At 49.9% G+C, this 20,402-nt stretch overlaps 1 protein-coding gene across 2 annotated transcripts in view; it reads left to right on the top strand.

Annotated features, from left to right (window-relative positions):
* The window catches only part of Abr (ABR activator of RhoGEF and GTPase), a 142,398-nt gene that overhangs the window by 43,880 nt on the left and 78,116 nt on the right, over positions 1 to 20,402 (top strand). The window contains exon 2 of one of the 2 annotated variants that reach the window (XM_021213613.2): positions 7,610 to 7,794. In XM_021213613.2, the coding sequence (XP_021069272.1) occupies positions 7,610 to 7,794 (185 nt within the window). Of the gene's footprint in view, positions 1 to 7,221; positions 7,795 to 20,402 lie in introns of those variants that run through there. The other variant, XM_021213612.1, reaches the window with a different exon arrangement.

Raw genomic sequence — 20,402 nt, 5'->3', positions numbered from 1 at the left:
AGGGTTTCTCTGTGTAGCCCTAGCTGTCCTGGAGCTCACTCTGTAGAGCAGGCTGGCCTTGAACTTAAAATAGATCTTCCTGCCTTTGCCTCCCCGGGACTGGGATTAAAAGTGTATGCAACTACAACCCAGTCATACCTTTTCCCCTCTTTGAGACAGGTCATATGTAACCCAAGCGGCTTTAAACTCTCAGTAATGCCCTGTCTCCTGCATGCTGACATTATAGACTGCATATCACATTGCCCAGGTCTACTTAAAACCTTTTTTGTGTCGGGTGTGGTGGTGTACATCTATACTCCTAGCACTCAGAAGTATGAGACAGGAGGATCACTATGAGTTCAGAGCCAGCATGAGCTACAGAATGAATTGAAGTTTAGCCTGAAACCCATAGCAAGACCTTGTCTTAAACAAACAAAACAAAAGCCAAGCCAGCTACGCAACCAAACAAGAAAACCACACTTTTTTTTTTTTTACAATTTATTTATTTATTTATTTTATGTATATGAGCACACTGTAGTTATCTTCAGACACACCAGAAGGCAGAGGATCCCTTAGGGATGGTTCTGAGCTATCATGTGGTTGCTGGGAATTGAACCTTTGGAAGAGCAGTCAGTGCTCTTAACCGCTGAGCCATCCATCTCTCCAGCCCCCAAATCACACCTTTTTAAAGTATACCAAACTTGGGTATTCAACTGAGTGAACATTTCCCCGTCTCTTTATATAAGCCGATCAAGATAGGGAAATGTTCCCATCACCCATGGAAGTTCGCTCAAGCCTGTCCCGGTCAGCACACTGCCTGTTTCCAGCCCTGGGTTTCACTTGTTCTTAAACTGTGTGTGACAGTGTCCTGGGCTGTGTGCTTTCATATCTGGCCGCTTTTGTTCTGCCTAGTATCTGCAAGAACCTTTGCAGATGAAATGAAGTGGCATGTCCAGTGTGGCACGGTTGTGAACCACAGTGTTGGTCACAGAAGCTCCTGGGGCCAGCAGGACAGGTCTCTGAAGACTTGATGTTGCTTTCTTTAGATTGATTGTTAGGCCTGGTCTCTCCTCCGTGCTTCTCTGCCCCTACCACACCCCCCTTGATTCCCAGGTAGAAAATAACCTACTTACAGTTAGCCTTGATGTCACCCGTGCTGGGATGTCAGGACCACTCTCCACCTGGAATTATATCCTGTACCTGTAGGTCTTCAGAATCTGTAGAAGAGGAAGAGAGGAGCCCATACCTTTTATCAGCATCTGCTTGGAGCTTGGGGCCCTCATTGTGTCTGTCCAGCCATGCCTGTTGGTCATTGGTTCAGGCCAGCTTCAAGACAAGATTGTAAACACTGATCCCCTGCCATTTGGGCCCCTAAGGTAGTAGGAATGAGGGCTAGTGAGGCACGTTGGTTTGAACTCACCTCTTGCCGGCCACGTCTCTTCATTGCTTGGATTTGTGTTCGAGGGCCTGTCATCTGGCTGCTCTCAGTATACTGGCTTCATCACAGACTGGGAGTACGGTACCCCACATTCACGGGTGATGTCTTCTCTGGGTGACACAGGATTATGCCTGCGTATGACACTCAGGAGCGTGTCAGGAGGAACTGCTGAGAGGTAGCTGTGTTCTGTGCCACCATGGCTGGGGTCTCTGGGCTGACTCAGCAGAGCTCCAAGTCCTGACCACCCTCCACCAGCTTGACTCAGGATCTAGTCTGTGCCCCCTTCTGTCGTGCTGTTCCGCTCACCTCCTTGCTCACTCAGTGTTCCAGCCATGGTGGCTATTTATAGACCCGTGAGGGGCCCTGCTGTTTCATACTTGCGCCATTGCCAAACCTCCTCCTTGCCTAGAACTCTGCTCCCAGCCCCCACCCGCCTGGCAGGCACCCACACATCGTTCAAGAGTTAATTAATAATATCAACAATAGCAGCTAAGATTTATTGGGTGCTTACTATGTGCTAAGTGATTTACATGTATCATCCAGTTGAGACCTTGCAGGCCTGGCACTTGCTCTCCCTGTCCACTGTCCACTCAGCCAAGTATCTGCTCAGAAGTGGCTACCTGGTGCTAGGCACAACGGCTGAAAACTCAAAGACGATGGATGGGGTCTGTCTTCTCCATTCCCTGGAATGTTTGGTCCCCTCACCCCCCTTCTCTGCTCACCGTGCTAGACTGTCTTCCTTTACTGGGATGTAAGGGTATCACTTAGAAATGTGTACATTACACGTGGCAGAAACCTGATCTGCTAGGGCGAGGCGCACTGGTTTCAGTTGGCTCCGTGGCTCACGGGCTCACACAGATATCTTGGCTCACTTTTCACTTTTTCCTCCCAGCAGCAGAATGGCTGTTGTAGCTCCTGTCATCACAGCCAGGTTCACGGCAAGTAACCAAATCAAGACAAAGGTCACTGGCCAGGGTGGCATTTAGCAGTCACTTCTTACAAGAGAGGCAGGGAAAGTAGACATCTTTCTGAGGACAAGGTATGTTTCAGCTTCATATGAAACCAAACTGATGCATGCACACAGGGAAGAGGCGATGATAGATAGAAAACCAGCAGGGAAGAGGAGGTGATGCAAGATAGAAATCCAGCAGCGTTTGCTACTGTCTGGGAGTAGAGGCACCACAGTTAGCTCCTTTCATGTTTCCAAACAATGGATGCTGCAATGTTTTTCTCTCCCCCTTTTAGTTTGCTTTTGCTTTGTTCTTTTAGGGGTAGGTGGGTGGGGTACAGGGTTTACTCTGTAGCCCAGGCTGATCTTGAACTCACAATCCTCCTGCCTTCCAAGTGCTAGTATAATGGATGTGAGCCATCACATCCAGTTTCTGTAATCATGGTGTGTGCAGTCTCCCCAGCTTCTGTGTGTGTCCAGATCTTTGTGGGTTTTTCCTTCAGGCATACTACTATGCTAATATCCTCTTCCACTTATATGATGGCGTTTGTCGCCCACATACTGTTAGGTGATTGTCTATTAGTCTATCTTGAAGATATATCCTAACTTACTCATCTAATTCCCTATGCTTAATCATTCAGATGATTGTTTTTTGTTTTGTTTTGTTTTGTTTTTGAATCATGGTTTCTCTGTGTAGCCCTGGCTGTTCTGGAACTCACTCTGTAGACCAGGCTGGCCTGGAACTCAGAAATCCACCTGCCTCTGCCTCCCAAGTGCTGGGATTAAAGGCGTGCGCCACCACTGCCCGACCCATTCAGATTGTTTATTTAATTTATGTTTGCAACCATAAATATCCTTGAAAGTCTATTTTAAATAATCTTCCAATTTTACTTGTATGAGTGCGTTTTTTGGTTGGTTTTGGGATTTTTGTTTGTTTATTATTTATTTATTTTGTTTTTTTCAGACAAGGTCTCACTATTTGTTCTGGCTATTCTAGAATTTACTATGTAGACCAGGCTAACCTGGAACTCACAGAAATCCCCCTGCCTCTATCTCCTGAATGTGGAGATTTAAAGGCATGTGCCACCATACTTGGCCTTGTATGGATGTTTTGTCTGCATGTATGTCTGTGCACCATGTGCATGCCTGGTGCCTACAGAGGCCAGAAGACGGTGTCAGATCCCTGGGACTGGAATGGTTGTGAATCACCATGTGGTTGTCAGGAATCAAACCCAGGCCCTGTGGAAGAGCAGTCAGCACTCTTAACCACTGAGCCATCTCTCTAGCCCTATTCAAGTATATTTCCATGAGTATTTATAGCTAATTGCATATTATTATCTTAGGGCACAGTTTTGAATTATGCTGGGTTCAAGCTGTGGTGACTACTAAAATTTCTTGTACCATTTACCAGATAAACTGAGCAAGGTTGTGGTAGTTAAATACACCTTCCAGGAGCTCTGAGAATGTTCCTCTACAGCTTTGGGCTTTATTAATTAATACTATCATTTTGTGGTGCCGGCCTTCACCCTCGGGGCCTCACGCATCCTAGACAAGAAGCCTACCATTATTTTTTATGTTCCTGTTAATTTGATAGGAAAATTGCACCAAGGGGAAAGGAAAAGCGGTTTGCCTTTTCTTTGATTGTAGTGAGGTTAACCTTTAAGGAGAGCATCTCTGGCCGTTTGCTCTTCTATTTTAAGTTTTCTCCTTCTTTCCCTTGCTCATTAGAATATGACATAATTATCTTTTTCTCACCAGCTTGTAAAAGTGCTTTATCTGGGTATCATGTGAGGAGAGGGTACAGCTAGCTGGCGTTGAGGGTTTTAGGCACCAGAGCAGCAGATGCAGTGCGGTGGGGTGGGGCTTCCTTGCCATATACATTATCATAAAAGTTGGGAAGCACTTGCACTTCAGGGGTCAGACTCTTGTTTGCTTCTCCCAGTGCTGCTCACGTTCTCAGGACCTTCCCTCTATCTTCCCTTCTGGTTCCTAAGGACTTCAGGGGATTCAGCACCTATGGGTTTTCATCCAAGATGATGGCATCTTTAAGTATTTTTTTTTTTTTTTTTACAAATAAGCTCCTGTTTACAGGAATCAGGGCTTAGGATTAGACCCTTGGGCTATCTTTTGAACTGAAGGATTCTGGAGACGATCTGACACTCCTGGGCAGGGAGAGACAAGCCCATGCAGAGATTCTTCAGCTGATAAGTTTAGGCTGGCTGTACCATTGAAGTTAGCGGGGAACTGTGGGGTCTTAAATTGGGCTGTAGCCTGGCTGCACTGGGGAGAAAATTGGCAGGATGGGGATTTGAGGAGATGTCATTGAGAGTGGGAAGGAGGAGTCTGGAGAGACTTGGAAGTCTTCTGTCGTCACAACCAACCACAGGCAAAAAAAAAAAAAAAATAGGGACTGGAAGATGTGTGTGTCCAGGAAAGAAGTAATCAGAGACAGATAGGCTGCCCGGACCTCTCTGTGGATGGATGGATGGATGGATGGATGGATGGATGGATGGATGGATGGATGGGTAGATAAATAAATAAAGAGGACACAGAGCCCAGACAACACTATCCCCACCCCCATCTTTTTATTAGGAGAACTACCAGACATGGAGAAAATTTGAGAGTATCTGGAGTCTGTAATGACCATTTTCCCATGGCGGCTCCCTTCCACATCTATGCATCTCCCCATCCCATTCCTTCTTCTATTTTATGTATTTCAGTATTGCAGGCGATTCTCCTTCAGGCTGGCATATCATGAGCATGTTCAGCTTTTGATGAACTGCATAAAGCTTAAGCGTACTAAGAGTTGGTAAATTCTGGTGAATGCGTCTGTGTACCTCCGATCCCTGCTAAGATAAGGAATGATCCCATGGGCCCGGAAGTTGCCCTGTGCCCACTGCCATCACCTCCTTGGCCACGTCCACTTAGTGTTCCCATCTGAGGCCTTCATGGACCAAAGCCTGTCTGCCCGGTGGGGTTCCTTTACAGCCTTTCCTAGAGGGTTGCTCTCGCCTTTTTCTGTATCTCTTCTCCCAGGAGAGCTGTTCCAGACTCCAAGCAGGAACAAGAAAGGAATTAACCTAGGAATGCTTGCAGGGGGCGCTCTGCCAGCCCTCATGTCTGTACCCTGTGCTCCCCTCATTGGCTAACAGGTCCCGTGAGGAGGGCCAAAGGCAGGGTGCTGGGATTTCTTTGGAGTGAGATTAAGAAGGGACAGAACAGTCCTCAAAGACTTAGACAGACCCGGGTTAGAGCCTTCCCACGGTCTCGGGCAGATGTCTGAGGCTCAGGGACCTCATCTGTGAGAACTGCTTTGGAGAGGTGCTTAGATGGAGTGCACACCAGGGGAAAGGCTGGCAGAGACCTTCCTTTCCTGTGGGAGATGCAAGGAAATTGCATTAGAGACGAGCCAAGCCATCTTCCCTTTTGGTCTTCTGTGAGCCATGCCTTTGGGTAGTACGTTCATTTCTGTAATGCATGATACAGGGCAGTCTAGAAGTTGGCTGAGCCAAGGTCCACCATAATTCATTACTCCACATCCTTAGCTTCAGCATGACCAGGGAGACCCAGAGCCCCTGGAAGAGTAAAGAGTTCTGTGAATCTTTATGCACAGGCCTTTCCTGAGGAAATACAGCCTGTGTCCCCAGACAGCTTAATGGGCATCAGCTGAGCCCTGGGAGAGGAAGTCAGCAGTAGCAGGTGCCGAGAGCCCAGGGGAGGCTATCAACTGCCAACAGCCAGATTGGACCGAGCGTAGCCATGGCCTGGTGCCCCAGTGACCTGGTGACACCATTCTCAGGTTTCTGGCTGCCTGTGGGCCGGTGTGTTGTGACAGAGAAGGAGGAGCCGGGGCCTCCACAGAGAGCTTGACTCACTGGGACCTGCCTGGTTTAGACCACAGGCCTGAGGTAGACGGTGCATCCCTCCATTTATTCAGTGTGTCACCCCAGCTTCCCAAGAGCCTGCTATACACCAACGAGGCCATGTGCTGTTGGTACTACGAACTGGGTTCGAGGGGAACATCCTGGAGGAAGTGATGTCTGAGCAGATAATGAAACAGACTCAGCCAGGCTCCTATAACATACTGGCCACAATCCCAAAACTAGGCCCCTGCCAAGGTTCAGGAGCCATATGACTGTTTTCAGCAAGTCCCGTGTTTCCAGGGTTCATTCTTGTCATTCCTCTGTGGTACCAGCTCCTTCTGGTCTCCCAGAGGCTGTACCCCTGACCTCTCCTCACTGATGACTCCCTCCCAGAACCAGGGTTCAAGACAGAGGAACCTTCCACCTTGCTTGCTGCAACTTGTACTCTGACATGTCGGGAACAGCAACACCCAGTTCTCTGGCCAGTCGCTGGCTAAGAATGATGCCTGGGTCTTAGTAAGGCTGTCCTATAACTCTTGGCAAAGCCTAGAGGTGCCACCCTGTTCCACGGTGGCCTTCCCTACTGTCCCCAGGAGGGTGTCTGTGTGGGCGCTGGCCCTTGTGTGGTGCTAGGAACACTGAGGGGTTAATACAGCTTTACTTACTGGTACCTTCCCTTCTGCCTGCTCTGGAGGAAGCCGTGTTGGAATTGTAGACATAAATGCTGGCTTTTGAGGAGCCTGCTGCTCACCAAGTCCCTGCCAGGCCTGGGCACAACCCTCTCTCCCACGCCTGCCTGCCTTGGGCTCTGTCCTGCATGCAGGGCCTCATTCAGAGGACCGAGGGCCTCCTAGGGCCCGCTTTCTGGGCCCTTGATACCCTAAACCTGCCCTGTTCACCCCCTATGGATTGAGCTCAGTGTACAATGGTACCCAAGGAGGAGGGACCAAGGAAGTGACATCGCTTGGCCCGCCCCCACCTCCTTATTCCCTATAAAAAGCAAAATGGTGACTCAGAGAGAGAGGAGTTAGAATTGTCCTGCCTCCCGCTCCCACTGTTAATTTTTAGACGTGGAATTAGGCAGGAGGCAAAGGAAACACAGCTCCACATACGCAGCTGACATGCTATTAGGCGGGTGGAGACAGCAGAACCGCTCCTCCCCGACTCCCAGCAGCCTCTGACGGACTCAGCAGAGCCTGTGCCTGCTGGAGCTCCCACCCCCTTCCCCAGGCCTGGCCGTACAGCCCCTGCTCTGGCCCAGGGTGCATGGTGCAGCAGGGGCCATGGCAGCCGGGGGCCGCCGCCGGCGCCCACTGCGCTACCAGTCCCTGGCAGCCCTGGTGGAAGACTCTCAGTGGCCTTTCTTGTTCCTTGTCTCAGACTTCAGCTACGGTGCGGAGGACTACGACGCAGAGGGGCATGAGGAGCAGAAGGGGCCCCCCGAGGGCTCGGAGACCATGCCGTACATCGACGAGTCACCCACCATGTCGCCCCAGCTCAGCGCCCGCAGCCAGGGTGGTGGGGACAGCGTCTCGCCCACCCCACCTGAGGGATTGGCACCTGGGGTAGGTACTTCCATTTTCTCTTCTGGGGAGGGGAGATAGAACGACATGTGCAAGAAGTGGCCCCGGGGTCTGCGTAGGACAGTGTCAGCAGTGAGGCTGGGGGAGGGTGGGTCTGGACTTCTGACACCTGTCATCTGGTTCCTCTTTCTCTACCTGCTGTGCTCTGCTGCGCTCTGCTGCCGCTCACCTGTCCCCTGCTCTGCCAGCTGTTTGTTCCCCTGCTTCCTGGACGTTCTCATTCCCTTCCAATCATCTCAGTCTCTCAATAGGATGGGGAGAGGGGCTCTGGAAGGACCTGGCTTTTCTGGCTGTACTTGGTCGGGTACACATGGCCCGTGGGACGACAAATGTCCCCACAAAGCCAGTACTGGTCTCAAGCTGCCTGTGGGATAAAACATTATGTTTCTGTAGTGTTCCCCAGGATGTGGGCCTCCAGCCCCATTCTGTCCCACAGGAAAGGAACAAGCCTGGGTGCTTAAGTTCCTTGCTGCCAGGAGAGGCAGGAGCTGCCTTCTCAGAAGCCTTTTGTGAGAAATATTAACTAGGCTTTGTTAGGGCAGGGAGATAGGAGTGTGTGGAGGATTGGAGTACTTATAATTAGTGCTGTTCTCAGTGACAGGGATCAGCGCTGGGCCCAGCTCATGAGTGTACGCATCTGAAACACAAGAGCGATCCAGGCAGAGATTCCTTGGGACTCTTTTCTGGAGTTGGTGAGAAGAATCATAGCCATTCGTGTTGGTGGAGGGAACTCAGTTTCACAGGTCTTTTTGGTCCAGCTTGTCTAGGTGTGTTTTGGGGGATGGGGGTTCTCTTTCCTCTCTCTGAAGCCCCCGGGGGGAACATCAGAGATGCTATGCACCACATTCCCCTTCTCTAGGGCCCACCTGGAGGCTGCCTGGACTCTACCATTTGGAAGAACCCCTGCTCCTTCCCATCCTCTGCAGGCTCTCACCCCCTCTTCACACACTGGGGTGGCTGTTATAGCCTTTGGCAACAAGGGCCTTGGCAACCAGCATCCCACTTGGGGGAAGCCACATTGTTGCCATAGCAACAGAGGCCTAGGCAGAGCTCAGTGCTGCCAGGTGGTGCAAGTTTGAGGAGGGATGGTGGGGGGCAGGTAGGAGGTGGAGGGGATGGATGTAGGTGTTGGCCAGCTTCAGGCTCCCCCACAGCCAGCATTCTTGGGTGCTGTTGCCCTAAGGGAGGGGTGGTGGATTCGAGACAGCCATTCTGGCCATGTAGAGGCAGGGTGTCTAAATCAGCGGAGGAGCGAGCAGTTGTTCTGGGACCTGGACTCAGGCCAACCAGGAGCAAAAAGGAAGAAAGAATTCTGGTTCCCCATCATTGCCTTCTGGTTGTAGGTCAGTAGGGTTCAGATCTCCCCTGGGGACTGAGCCTGCACACCTCTGTAAACAGGTTCAGCATGATGCCCGTGGACTCTCCATGCTGTCTATGCAAGCTCCTCTTGTCTCCCTTTCCCTCCTTCCTCATGACTACCTTGCAGGAGTATTTATCCATAGGTATTTGGATTTCCTGGTGAAAAGTCCTGTCCATGTTCTAGGTATTGCAGAGCTATATCCCTGCCTGGGGTTCTCAGCTTTGGGTAGTGGCTTCACTTTGTACCATTGTTCTTGATGGTCAGAAGCGGATAACTTGAAGGGAAGATTTTGAAATGTTAAATATTTACAGAAAACAGTCAACTGAAGTGCATAGGGCTCTCAGTACTGATTTTCACACCATCGATAGGTAGATGGCAGTTGGGAATGATTGAGGCAATTCTAGCTGCAGGATGCTGCCTGCCCCAGCTGCCTCCCCAAGCTATAACCCCTGCCTTGTTGGAGCTAGCGCCTCTTTTCCTCTTTCTGTTGGGTTACTGGCCCCACCTAGTGGACTCTACAAGTATTGCTATTTGTAATGGGATGCCTGGATTGTGCAAACCCTCTTTCCCAGTTCTTATAATGATCTGGTTTTGTTTTTTATAAAAGGTGTGTGTGTGTGTGTGTGTGTGTGTGTGTGTGTGTGTGTNTGTCTGTCTGTCTGTCTGTCTGTCTGTCTTTCTGTCACTGTGTATATATGACTTGGGGTGTGTGTGTGTGTGTGTGTGTTCCTGCTACTTGGCTGTGCTCATTTGGCCAGGCAGTCTTTTCCTCTGCCAGGCTTCCTGTTAAGGAACTTGGGAACAGAGGGGACTTTTGGACCAAATCAGACAATTGTTCTAGATATTCAGATATCTAGCTTTTGGCACAGCCTGGCAGCTAAACTTTCCACACCCAAACATGCAGCCAAGTTTTACCTAGGAAGGAGGTCAAAATTTGGTTTATGTGTTAGAAAACCATAAAGCAAGTGGTGTGTGTGTGTGTGTGTGCTTGAAACTCTGTTTTCTGGCTATAGGACACTGGACAGGGTCATAGAGTGGAGAGCCAATGTGTAGTCCTAGTCCAAGTCCAGAGGCCTAAGAATCAGGTGAGTCAAAGGTGAAAGATTCTAAGTGTAATTAAAAGCTCAAGAACACCTAACGTTTTAGAGTCCAAAGTCTGGGAAAGACGAGAGTCCCAGCACTAGCAGGCATGCAGGTGGAGCCCCTCTGTCTTTGTTTGAGTGAGGATTCTGTTTTTAAGGCTGTCCTGTCCTGAAATTTACTTTATCATCCTGGCTGGCCTGACACTCATATGGGCCTCCTGGTACTGGGTCATGCATGCACCACTGTTCCTGACTGGAAAGAGCCCCTCTTTCTTAGCTTTTTTGGTTTCGTGTCTTTAATAGACTGGATGAGGCAAGGCCAGCTCACCTTGGGGAGGGCATCTGCTTCTCGCAATCTGTAGACTCAGATGTGAATCTCACTGAGAACCATCCCACAGACACCCAGGATCATATGTAGGCACCTTATGGCCCAGTCAGGTTAGCACACAAAATGAAATATGAGTGTCTTGTATCAGTGGCGTAGACACTGGAAATAATATGAACTTTGAAAGTTGAAATTCTGTATTCTGGCTGTAGGACCCTGAATGAGGTCATAAATACAGTGGAGCACCATTTCCTCAGGTCTGAATAGCTCCAGCTCCTCTGAAGGGAGGCTGTGAGGAATGGCCAGGGATTGCTCACAGGGAGCCTGCTAGCATTGAATACATTCAGTCCCAGCACTCCGAAGGCAAAGGCAGAATTGTGGGTTCTAGGCCAGACTGGGCTACTACATAGTAAGCAACTGTCTCAAAATAAACAAACAGACAGACAGAATCCCGCAAGACTTCTGTCCTGGGACCAGGAACCTTGCAAGGACTCCAATCTGGTAAATACATGCTGGGAAATGGATCTGTTTGCAGCCCACCTCCTTTCTGGGTCTGTCGTCCCAAGTGTGGAAGCCTCAGCCAAGACCGTACTGTGATACTTTTCATCTTGGCTTGTGCCCCAGAGGTAACAGGTGAACCACAAACCCTGCTTTGCAGGTCTTTCCCAAGCCTGGGCCAAGCAGGGTGCCCTGGCACAGGGCCAGGGTCACCCTATTGCTGGTGGCTGAACTCAACTGGGAGTGTGTAGTTTCCCTTGGGAAAGAAGGTGCAGACACTCCCGGTCAGCTGCAACTTCCTGTCCCAGAACCACAGTCTGAACAGAAAACCTCATTGCTAGAGATCACAGTTCCTGTCTCCCCTCTGGAGACCCCCAAGGCAGAGATCCCAAGACAGAGAGAAGATCTGGGTTTTGTCTGTCTGCTACTTTGAATGTGTGTCACCCAAGGATGTCACCCTCTCTGAATTAGTTTACTAATCGGTAAATGGAAGATCCTGAGAATGTCCTCCCGATGTGACCTGACACAGCTGTCATGAGTCTGCCATGAGATGTTGTTACAGGCCAGAACGGCATGTAATTTGTAAGATCTGTATGAGCGCAGACCAGCTGGCATGAGGATCCGGGGGTGAATACGGAGGAGGGATGAAGTGGCCGTCGTTACCACGGTCTTCTCTTGAATTCCTCCCTTCCGTCAGCCACTGGGAGGCACAAGGCTGAGCCTCTCACATAGGTTACTTCGTTTAAAGTTCGTGATATCTCCGCAAGATATGTGCCCTGCTTTCATTTTATAGTCAGGGAAACTGAAACTCAGGGAGTTAACATAATTCGCCAGAGCCTGTTGCATCCGGTGGGACCAGGGCTCCATTTCAGGTCTTGTGAAGCTTATGCCTGAGTGGCTCTGCCACCCTCTCAGACACCCTCTTGGGTGAAGATGTGACAGCCCAGCTGGCCCCCCCCCAGTGCTGGGGGGGGGTGTTATATACAGTTCTTGAGGCTTGCATCTACCCTTCTAGATAGGGCACACCATTCTTGGCCACCCCTTTATGTACATCCCCAGCTGCTGTGGTAAGTTCCCAGTCACAAGTCACCTCTGGGTTCCTGGTTGGTATTTGGGGTTGAATTGTGTGGTTCTGGAGTGAAGAGTCAGGGACTAAGCTGGGCAGAGCCGCTGTCTGTTGTCCTTGCCCTCTCATTGGGGCAGAGAAGAGATTCCTTCCTTGGTCCCACAGATTGGGGCTGTATGGAAAGACCTGGGTGCCCTGGTGGAGGCTCGGCAGTCTTGCTTCTGTTTCCCCCTGCTGGGTTTTCTGTCTTTGCTGTGGTGAGGGACAGTAACTGTCTCTTCCTGGGCACCGTGCTGGGCCGCCACTACCAGCTGCTGCTGGAGCTCTGTGAAATACATGGAAAAACAAAGGCCTCGGGAGCTTCAGGCCTTGCCAGGCTGGGAAGGAAGAAGATAAAGCACCTTAGTGTGACACTGGCCGCTTACTAGTGGGCTCTCCTTATCCTCTCCAGGCCATTCCCCCCGTTCACACCCCATAATAGCTTCCTTGGTGTCTTCCCCAGTGGACCGCACCTGACTGGCCTGGCCACCCTATGGTTCTCACACCTTCTCTGGTCTCTCTTCTCCCACCAGCCTGCTGGGAGCATAGTCCATAAATGTGTTTCTTACCTCCAAATAGGGCTACTCCCAAAGTCATATTTATCCAAAGGCATGCTAGTCTGTAGGTGCCCAGGCACTGTGGGTAGGAGGGCGGGCCCAGCCAGAACAGTTCTCCGCCCTAGATATCCTGAAATTTGGAAGGAAGTAAGGAGGAAGAAAAGAGGTGTCCAGCATGAAACAAGCGTGGTGACAGTCACCAAGTGTATCCTCAGGCTGTATCCAGCCCTGAGGAAGCTGAAGCAGGAGGATGAGTTTGAGGCCAGCCTGGATTCATAGTGAGTTCTAGGGTAGCCTGGACTAAATAGGAAGATAGTGTCTCCAAAGCAAAATGGAAGCCGGGTGTGGTGGCGCACGCCTTTAATCCCAGCACTCGGGAGGCAGAGGCAGGCGGATTTCTGAGTTCGAGGCCAGCCTGGTCTACACAGTGAGATCCAGGACAGCCAGGACTACACAGAGAAACCCTGTCTCAAAAAAATAAAAAAAAAAAAAAAAAAAAGGATGACATAGGTGACAGAATGGTCCCGAGGAACCATCAGGATCTTGACACTGTTTTGTTTTCTGTTGTTGTCACTGAGTTTCTCCACTGGTAGGTGCTAGCAAGGCCAGAGCCGCTTTTCTTCCTTTCTGAGGAGGGAGGGGGAAAGGGTGCTCTTATTTGCCTGCTCAGTAAGAGGCATGTGCCAGTGTCGTGGGTGACAGAAAGAGAGTATTTACTGGGAGATAAGATTTGAGTTCGGCGGCTAACTGTCCAGCAGGCCAGTCATGGCAATGCCTGTCTGTAACCTAAGCATATATAGGAGGTGGGGGTGGGGTGCGGGGGTTGCCAGATCCAGGCTGGTCTGGGTTTCCTAGTAAGACCCTGTCTCCCTGGCAGTGGAGGTGGGGAGGGGGAGGATAAGAAAGAGCTGTCTAGCATTTGAACAGGTAATGAGCCTCCTGTCCTTGGGAGGACCCCAGTAGAGGCTGATGACTGAGGCAGAGAAGAGATTCCTTCCTTGGTAGTTTCTTTGGGGTTGCCGTTTGCACGAGGGGTGCCACTTCATTGGCTGAGCTCCATAGGAACCATTCTCTTAACCTGAGCCCCCTTTTTATCTGACCCAGGATATGCTAAGCAGGTACTCTGTCACCAGGCCACACCCCAAGCCCCAGAGTCCCTCACGAAGGCCATCCACCCGACATCTTTAAGAAAATATACCCCAAAAGAAAGCCATGTGACCTCAAGTGAGATCTTGGAGAAGGGGTCACGGAGCAGGTAGAAGGAAGGGGATTGTATAACCTGGTGTGGGAGAAGTCCCTAGAGGCCTGAGAAACAGAATGGTCTGGTGTGGCTGGGTTATTAGGTTGGAGGTGAGTCTCTGAGGGCCACCCCCGCCAGTGTGCCTCCCCTACACAACACCTGCCAAGGAAAGATGGGAGAAGAGCTGGTGTTTCCTAAGGCTCAGCTCAGTTCAGGTGCTGCCCTGCTGCCCTATGTGCACCAGACCTTCTGGCAGCCCTAGAGATGGCACAACACTGCTTCCTGTTGTATGGAGTCAGACTCAACACCTTTGTACAAGGAGGCTATTCCCATTTTATGGATGAGGAAAACAAGGCATATTTAAATGCTTTGCCCAGTGTTACAGAGTTTTAAGAGGCAAAGCTGGGGCTGGTGAGATGGCTCAGCAGGTAAGAACACTGACTGTTCTTCTAAAGGTACTGAGTTCAAATCCCAGAAACCACATGGTGGCTCACAACCACCCATAATGAGATCTGATGCCCTCTTCTGTGCATCTGAAGCCAGCTACAGTGTATTTATATATAATGAGAAATCTTTGGGCTGGAGCAAGCAGGGACTAAGCGAGCAGGCTTGACTGGAGCGAGCAGAGGTCCTAAAAATTAAGTTTCCAGGAATCACATGAAGGCTTACAATGATCTGTACAACTACAGTGTACTCACATATGTAAAAATAAATAAATAAATAAATAAATAAATAAAATCTAAAAAAATAAAAAGAAATGCTACCCATAAAACAGTAAAAATTTCAAAAAAATAAAATAAGAGGCAAAACTAGAATTCAAATCCAGAGTACAATAGAGAATTCTCTTACCCCACCCCTTTCTGTGTGCGTGTGTGTGTGTGTCTGCGTGCATGTGAATGCATGCTCACACTTTGATAAATTTATGTATACTGCATATATGCAGGAGCCCATGGAGGCCCATGGGGGGGGGAGAGCGTGTGTGAGGGGAGAGTCCATGCCACGGAAAGGGAAGGGGGAGGGGGAGAGGGTGTGTGAGGGGAGAGTCCAGTTCTTTCTGTGACTGCTGTGACCCCACCTGCCTTGGTACCACTCCGGAGCCAGCCCAGCTCCCCAGAACCTGGTGCTGAAAGTTAGGCTTTTGCCAGGAGAGCTGGATGGACATCTTCAGGCTGAGGAAACTGCATCAGGCAGAGGCCTGAAGTGAGAATGTGCCTAGGCCTTTCAGGAGTCACTGTCACCAGTGTGTTGGTTTTGAGTCACCAGTGAGAAGCCAGCTGCCCTTGTTTGTCTGACTTAGTGCTTGCTGTTGAGCACAGATGGAGCCGTGTTTTAGAATGAGTGGTATGATCTCAGATGAGGGATACACCCAGGAATGGTCCTCTGACTTGCCTGAAATCCTTCCACACCTAAGCTTTGGCTATAATGGTGAAACCCCAGGCACCCACTCTGCCAGGCTCCATCACTGGATTCTTTGTCAGGTTCTAAAGCTTCCCCACCGACCTCCACCTGGAATATTAGCTCCACATGACTTTTCTGCCTATCTCCCACCTCCACCAGTGTGACTAATGAGCTCGTTTTTATTTTACTTCACTGTTTCCTGTGACTTGAAGGTAAGGACTAGTGAGGAAGTGTTCTGCCACTGAGGCCCAGACCAAGTTCTGGGTGTCTTGAGCCAGACTTCCTATGTAGCCCAGTTTGGTTTTGAACCCATAACCCTCTTGACTTAACCTTCCAAGTGCTAGAGTCTCCAGCATGTATTACCATGCTCAACTATGGCTGGATTTTAATGTCATGTCCTCCAGGGAACCTCCTGTGACTTCTCATTTGTTACATCAGACGCACCTGCTTGTGCCCTCCCAGATCCACTCTGAATTCCCGCCATAGCGCGGTGTGTCTGTGTGGGAGGGGACACGGTTAAGCAGCCTCCGGAATGCTAAGCACTCGGTCTGTGACTGAGCTACACCCCAGCCTCCACGCGTCTCCTTATAGCTTTATTTTCTCTGATTACATATTCAAAATTCCCACTTATGAGAAGTACATCACGTAGATCATGGAAGCTTGCTTCCTACAGAAAACTACTGAGAGTTTATTTCTCCCTGCTTTCTCCATATGAAGACTACATATTCAAATGATTCCATACTATTGGTTAGCTTGTTATTTTACCCGGTAAAGACTGAGAGAGATCTTGTAGATCTGGGATTAAGATCTACTGTACTCCTTTTGTGGCTATGTGGTATTCATCCCATGGATAAACCAGAATTCATTTAACCAGCTCCTTCTCCCTGTCAGTGCTTTTTTGGTGGTGGTTGGGTTGGGGGTGGGGGAGTAAAGCTGTGATTGAACCCAGGCCTTGCACATGCTCGGTAAATACTCTGCCACTGAATTACAACTCCAGTGCTAATTAAGGCATTCTTTTGTGTTGCTTTAGTGTGTGTGTTTGTGTGTGTGTGTGTGTGTGTTAGACCTTTGTGTTGTTTTAGTGTGTGTGTGTGTATGTGTGTGTGTGTATGTGTGTGTGTATGTCTCTCTCTCTCTCTCTCTTTCTCTCTCTGTGTGTGTGTGTGTGTGTGTGTGTGTTAGAGTTAGACCACTTTATAACTCAGGCAGACCTGGGACTCAAAATCTTCCTGCCTTTGCCTGAGTGCCGGAATTTCTAGTGTACTATTCCACCATTGGAATCCAGTGTACCACCGGATCCCAGTTCACTGTCAGGCATTTGAACTCCAGCCCGTTCTGCTTTCTCACGTCAGTGAACATTTTTATACATATATCTGTGTACCCTTCTAGATGTGCCTTTTTAGACAATTCCCTAGGGTGGAATTGCTGACTCAGAGGGTGTGGACATTTAAAAATCACAATAGCTGTTTCCACGTTACTCTTTCTGGAGTTATACCTCAACAACATAATTCTAAAGTGTGCCCCTCCCCAGTCCTGCCTTTCCTTTGGCACGGCCTTGGGAGTCAGTCACGTGGTCGTTCTGCTCTTGAGACTGTCAGCTCCACAAAGGACAGTGTCCCCTGTTTGTGACTGCATTTTGAATGTGAGCACAATGCCTGGCGTACAGCAGGCAAGTGATAAGTGCTTGTTGATTGAGTTGGTAAGGGAGTGTGTGTGTGTGTGTGTGTGTGTGTGTAAGGAAAGGCTATATACTCTCTGTGTCTGGTGTGTGTCTGTGCATGTGTGTGATAGCCCTACAGGCTTTGAGATTGGGACCTAGTAAGTGTGACAACTTGTGATTGGTACCCTACGCTGTAGGACGTTCATGGTTCTTGTCTGTCATGGCCCTGCCTCAGCTGCCCTCTGCATACTTATCTGCTGCTACTTTTGTCTTCTGTCCCCTTCCTGCTTCCTGAGCCTCCTTAAGAAACTGTCTTTAGGGCTGGGATGTAACATAGCTTATGCAAGGCCCTGCTCTCCAGCTTCAGCACCACCACCACAAAAAAACAAAGACAAACAAAAACAAACAAACAAACAAAACCCAGAAAAATAAAACCTTTCTTTTGGGCACCCTCCCTTGCCTGGAAAGGCCTCCGTGCTTCCAGGCACTACCTCGAAGCCCGCCCGTCACACCTCAGGGCCTGCAGTCATTAACTCCCCACGCATGCATGGCGTTCTCTCTCTTTTACCCTCTCACCCCTTACTGACTTAATCAGCAGACACTCCCCAGTGGAGTTTTCCCGTGGCATGAGTGCCTTTGCCCACCCCACCCTGTTTCTGCTTGATCCCTCACCTCAGTGGATTGAGAGTTCAGCAGTGGCAGGAGTTTGGTCACACGTCCCAGGCCTCCTTAATGATTGTGCGTACACCCGTGATCAGGTTAGTTGGACAGACAGGGTGTTGCATAGGTGGGAGACGTTGCAAGGCCTGCTTGGTTTGTGGTTTGAAAAAGAGAAAGATGGAAGAAACAAATAATTTAGTAAAAGGGATGTGTGGGGCCGTGGGCACAAAGAGCCACAAGATAACAACCCACTGGTGGAAGGGGAAGCTAGGGTGGGGAAGAGGAGGGACTTGCTGGTCTGGATTTGAGGAGCTGAGGGTGGTTGCTGCTCTGACTTCCCTGTGAGGAGAGCCAGCTGCCTGGGCAAGTCTCACACCTAGAGGTGGCAGTGGGTTGCCATTGGGAGAGCAGTAAGATGGGATGAGTTTTCCAAAGGCTGGGAGCATAGGGCTGTGGGAGGGACAGAGCCTTGAGCTGTGAGGCAGGAGGAAGGAGCAGCCAGAGCCCACTGTGTACCCAGCCGCCTGAGGGATTTGAGAAAGGCCAGAGGACAGCGATGGCATACTGGCTATTTCTCTGGACAGGAGAGTCTGGAACCAGCCAGAATAAGGAGGAAGCCTAGGTCCAGGGCCTTCTTGAAGTCTTGAGGGGGAAAGGGAGGGAGCACCCTGGGGATTTGTGAGTCACTTCCCCTCCAGAGGGAGGACTGAGGGCCTCTGAGTGGATGTGGCTTCTGTGTCCACTCACTGGAATTTCCAACCAATTGGGGTGGGTGGGGCCATTGACACCTTGGATGTTTGGGGAGCAGCTTCTGTGGGGTTCACAGAAAGTCCCTTGGTCACAGTCCTCAGCTGCCTGCTGGTCTGACCCATGTGGATCCCCAGGCTGTGCACACAGAGCTGGCAGGGTGGAGGACAGAAGAACCTACAGCAAGCACAGAGCCCTGAGCTGGCACCCTTGTACCCTAGGGAGTGCCAACCCTGGCTGTTCCCAAACCCTGGAACAGCCTTATCCTCCCAAACCAAATGAGGAATTGTGGCTTGAGAGGGCCCTTCAGACGTGTCTTGGCTATTTATAACCGAGCCAGAGCGAAACCGGACTGAGAAAAAGTAGTGGATTCTGGGTAGGAGATAGCTGCAGGGTCCCGGTGGTGGGACAGATCCTTGACCAGCCCAGGCCTTAGAGAACCTGTCACACCTCTCTCCATCCTGTTTCAGTTTTGGTGACAGGATGGAGCCTGCACCTACCTGGTGAGGGCAGGTTTTCTGTTATTGACAGAGGAGTAAGAGCTTCTCCAGACTTGAGAGTTCCAGAACATGGTTTAAGGAGTAGGGTATGAAACTCCACTAGTTCCTTTTAGTACCCCCCCCCCAACACACACACCCTGCCCCTGGCTTTCTACGTGCTTCTTCTGAGCTAAGGTGCACAGTAGAGGGGAGTTGTCACGGCATGTCCCCAGTAGGGATAGTTTGCCTACTTTTGGCAATGGCCTCAACAGTTTGACTCTGTCCTGTGGCCAGATGGTTGCCACTGACAAGTGAAGGTGATGTTGTGAAAGGCCCGTGTGATGGTTTGTGTATGCTTGGCCCAGGGTGTGGCACTATTAGAAGGTGTGGCCTTGTTGGAGTAGGTGTGTCACTGTGGGTGTGGGCTATAAGACCCTCATCCTAGCTGCTTGGAAATCAGTATTCTGTTAGCATCCTTCAGATGAAAATGTAGAACTCTCAGCTCCTCCTGCACCATGCCTGCCTGGGTGCTGCCATGTTCTCACCTTGATGATAATGGACTGAACCTCTGAACCTGTAAGCCAGCTCCAATTAAATGTTGTCTCTTATAAGACTTGCATTGGTCATGGTGTCTGTTCACAGCAGTAAAACTCTAAGACATCTGGTCATAAAGAGCACATGAAGTTTTGATGGACATATTCAGACACTGTTCCACCTGGTTGGTGGTACCTGTTATACAAGTTTACAAAGATAAAGTTGTAGGCTGGTAGATGAAGCTGAATTTTATTCCAAGCTGCCAAATCCTTAGTGTGAGCACAGGGCACACACTAAGGGGAAACTCCTCCCACATAACCACAGCTAACAACCAGCTGCAAGAATAAAGGCAGTTTGTGGCCATCCCTAAGCCTCACTCTGAGCACAGGCAGCGTGGCCATCCTTAAGTCTAGCACTGAGCAAGGATGTGGTTCAGAATGTGTTGTGCTTTTAAAAAATATATAAATTACTTGCTTTCATTTTAAAGTCAGGAGATTTTATTTAAGCATTCATATTTTCCCTTGGGCATAGTGACGCAGGACGAGGCAAAGGCAGGCAGATCTCAGAGTTCCAGGCCAGCCTGATCCACATAGCTGGTTCCAGGATGGCTAGGGCCACACAGAGAGACCCTCTCCCAAAAAGAATTGCAGGGAGCTGGAGAGACTGCTCAGCAGTTAAGAACACCGGCTGCAGCCAGGTGGTGGCAGTGCACACCTTTAATCTCTTAGCACTGCAGAGGCAGAAGCAGGCAGATCTGTGTGTTCCAGGACAGCCAGGGCTACAGAGAAAACCTGTCTCAAACACCCAGCCCCTCTCTTCCCCCACAAAAGAGCACTTGTTATTCTTGTAGAGAACGTGGGTTAATAAGTTCCTACCACCTTCATGACTAAGTTACAGGAGATCTAAACTGGATCTGATGCCTTCTGATCCATGCAAACATGAGAT

Source organism: Mus pahari, chromosome 14, assembly GCF_900095145.1.
Source record: "Mus pahari chromosome 14, PAHARI_EIJ_v1.1, whole genome shotgun sequence".
NCBI classification, from domain to species: domain Eukaryota; kingdom Metazoa; phylum Chordata; class Mammalia; order Rodentia; family Muridae; genus Mus; species Mus pahari.
The sequence above is the reverse complement of the archived record's forward strand: the minus strand, read 5'-3'. Positions and strand labels throughout refer to the sequence as shown.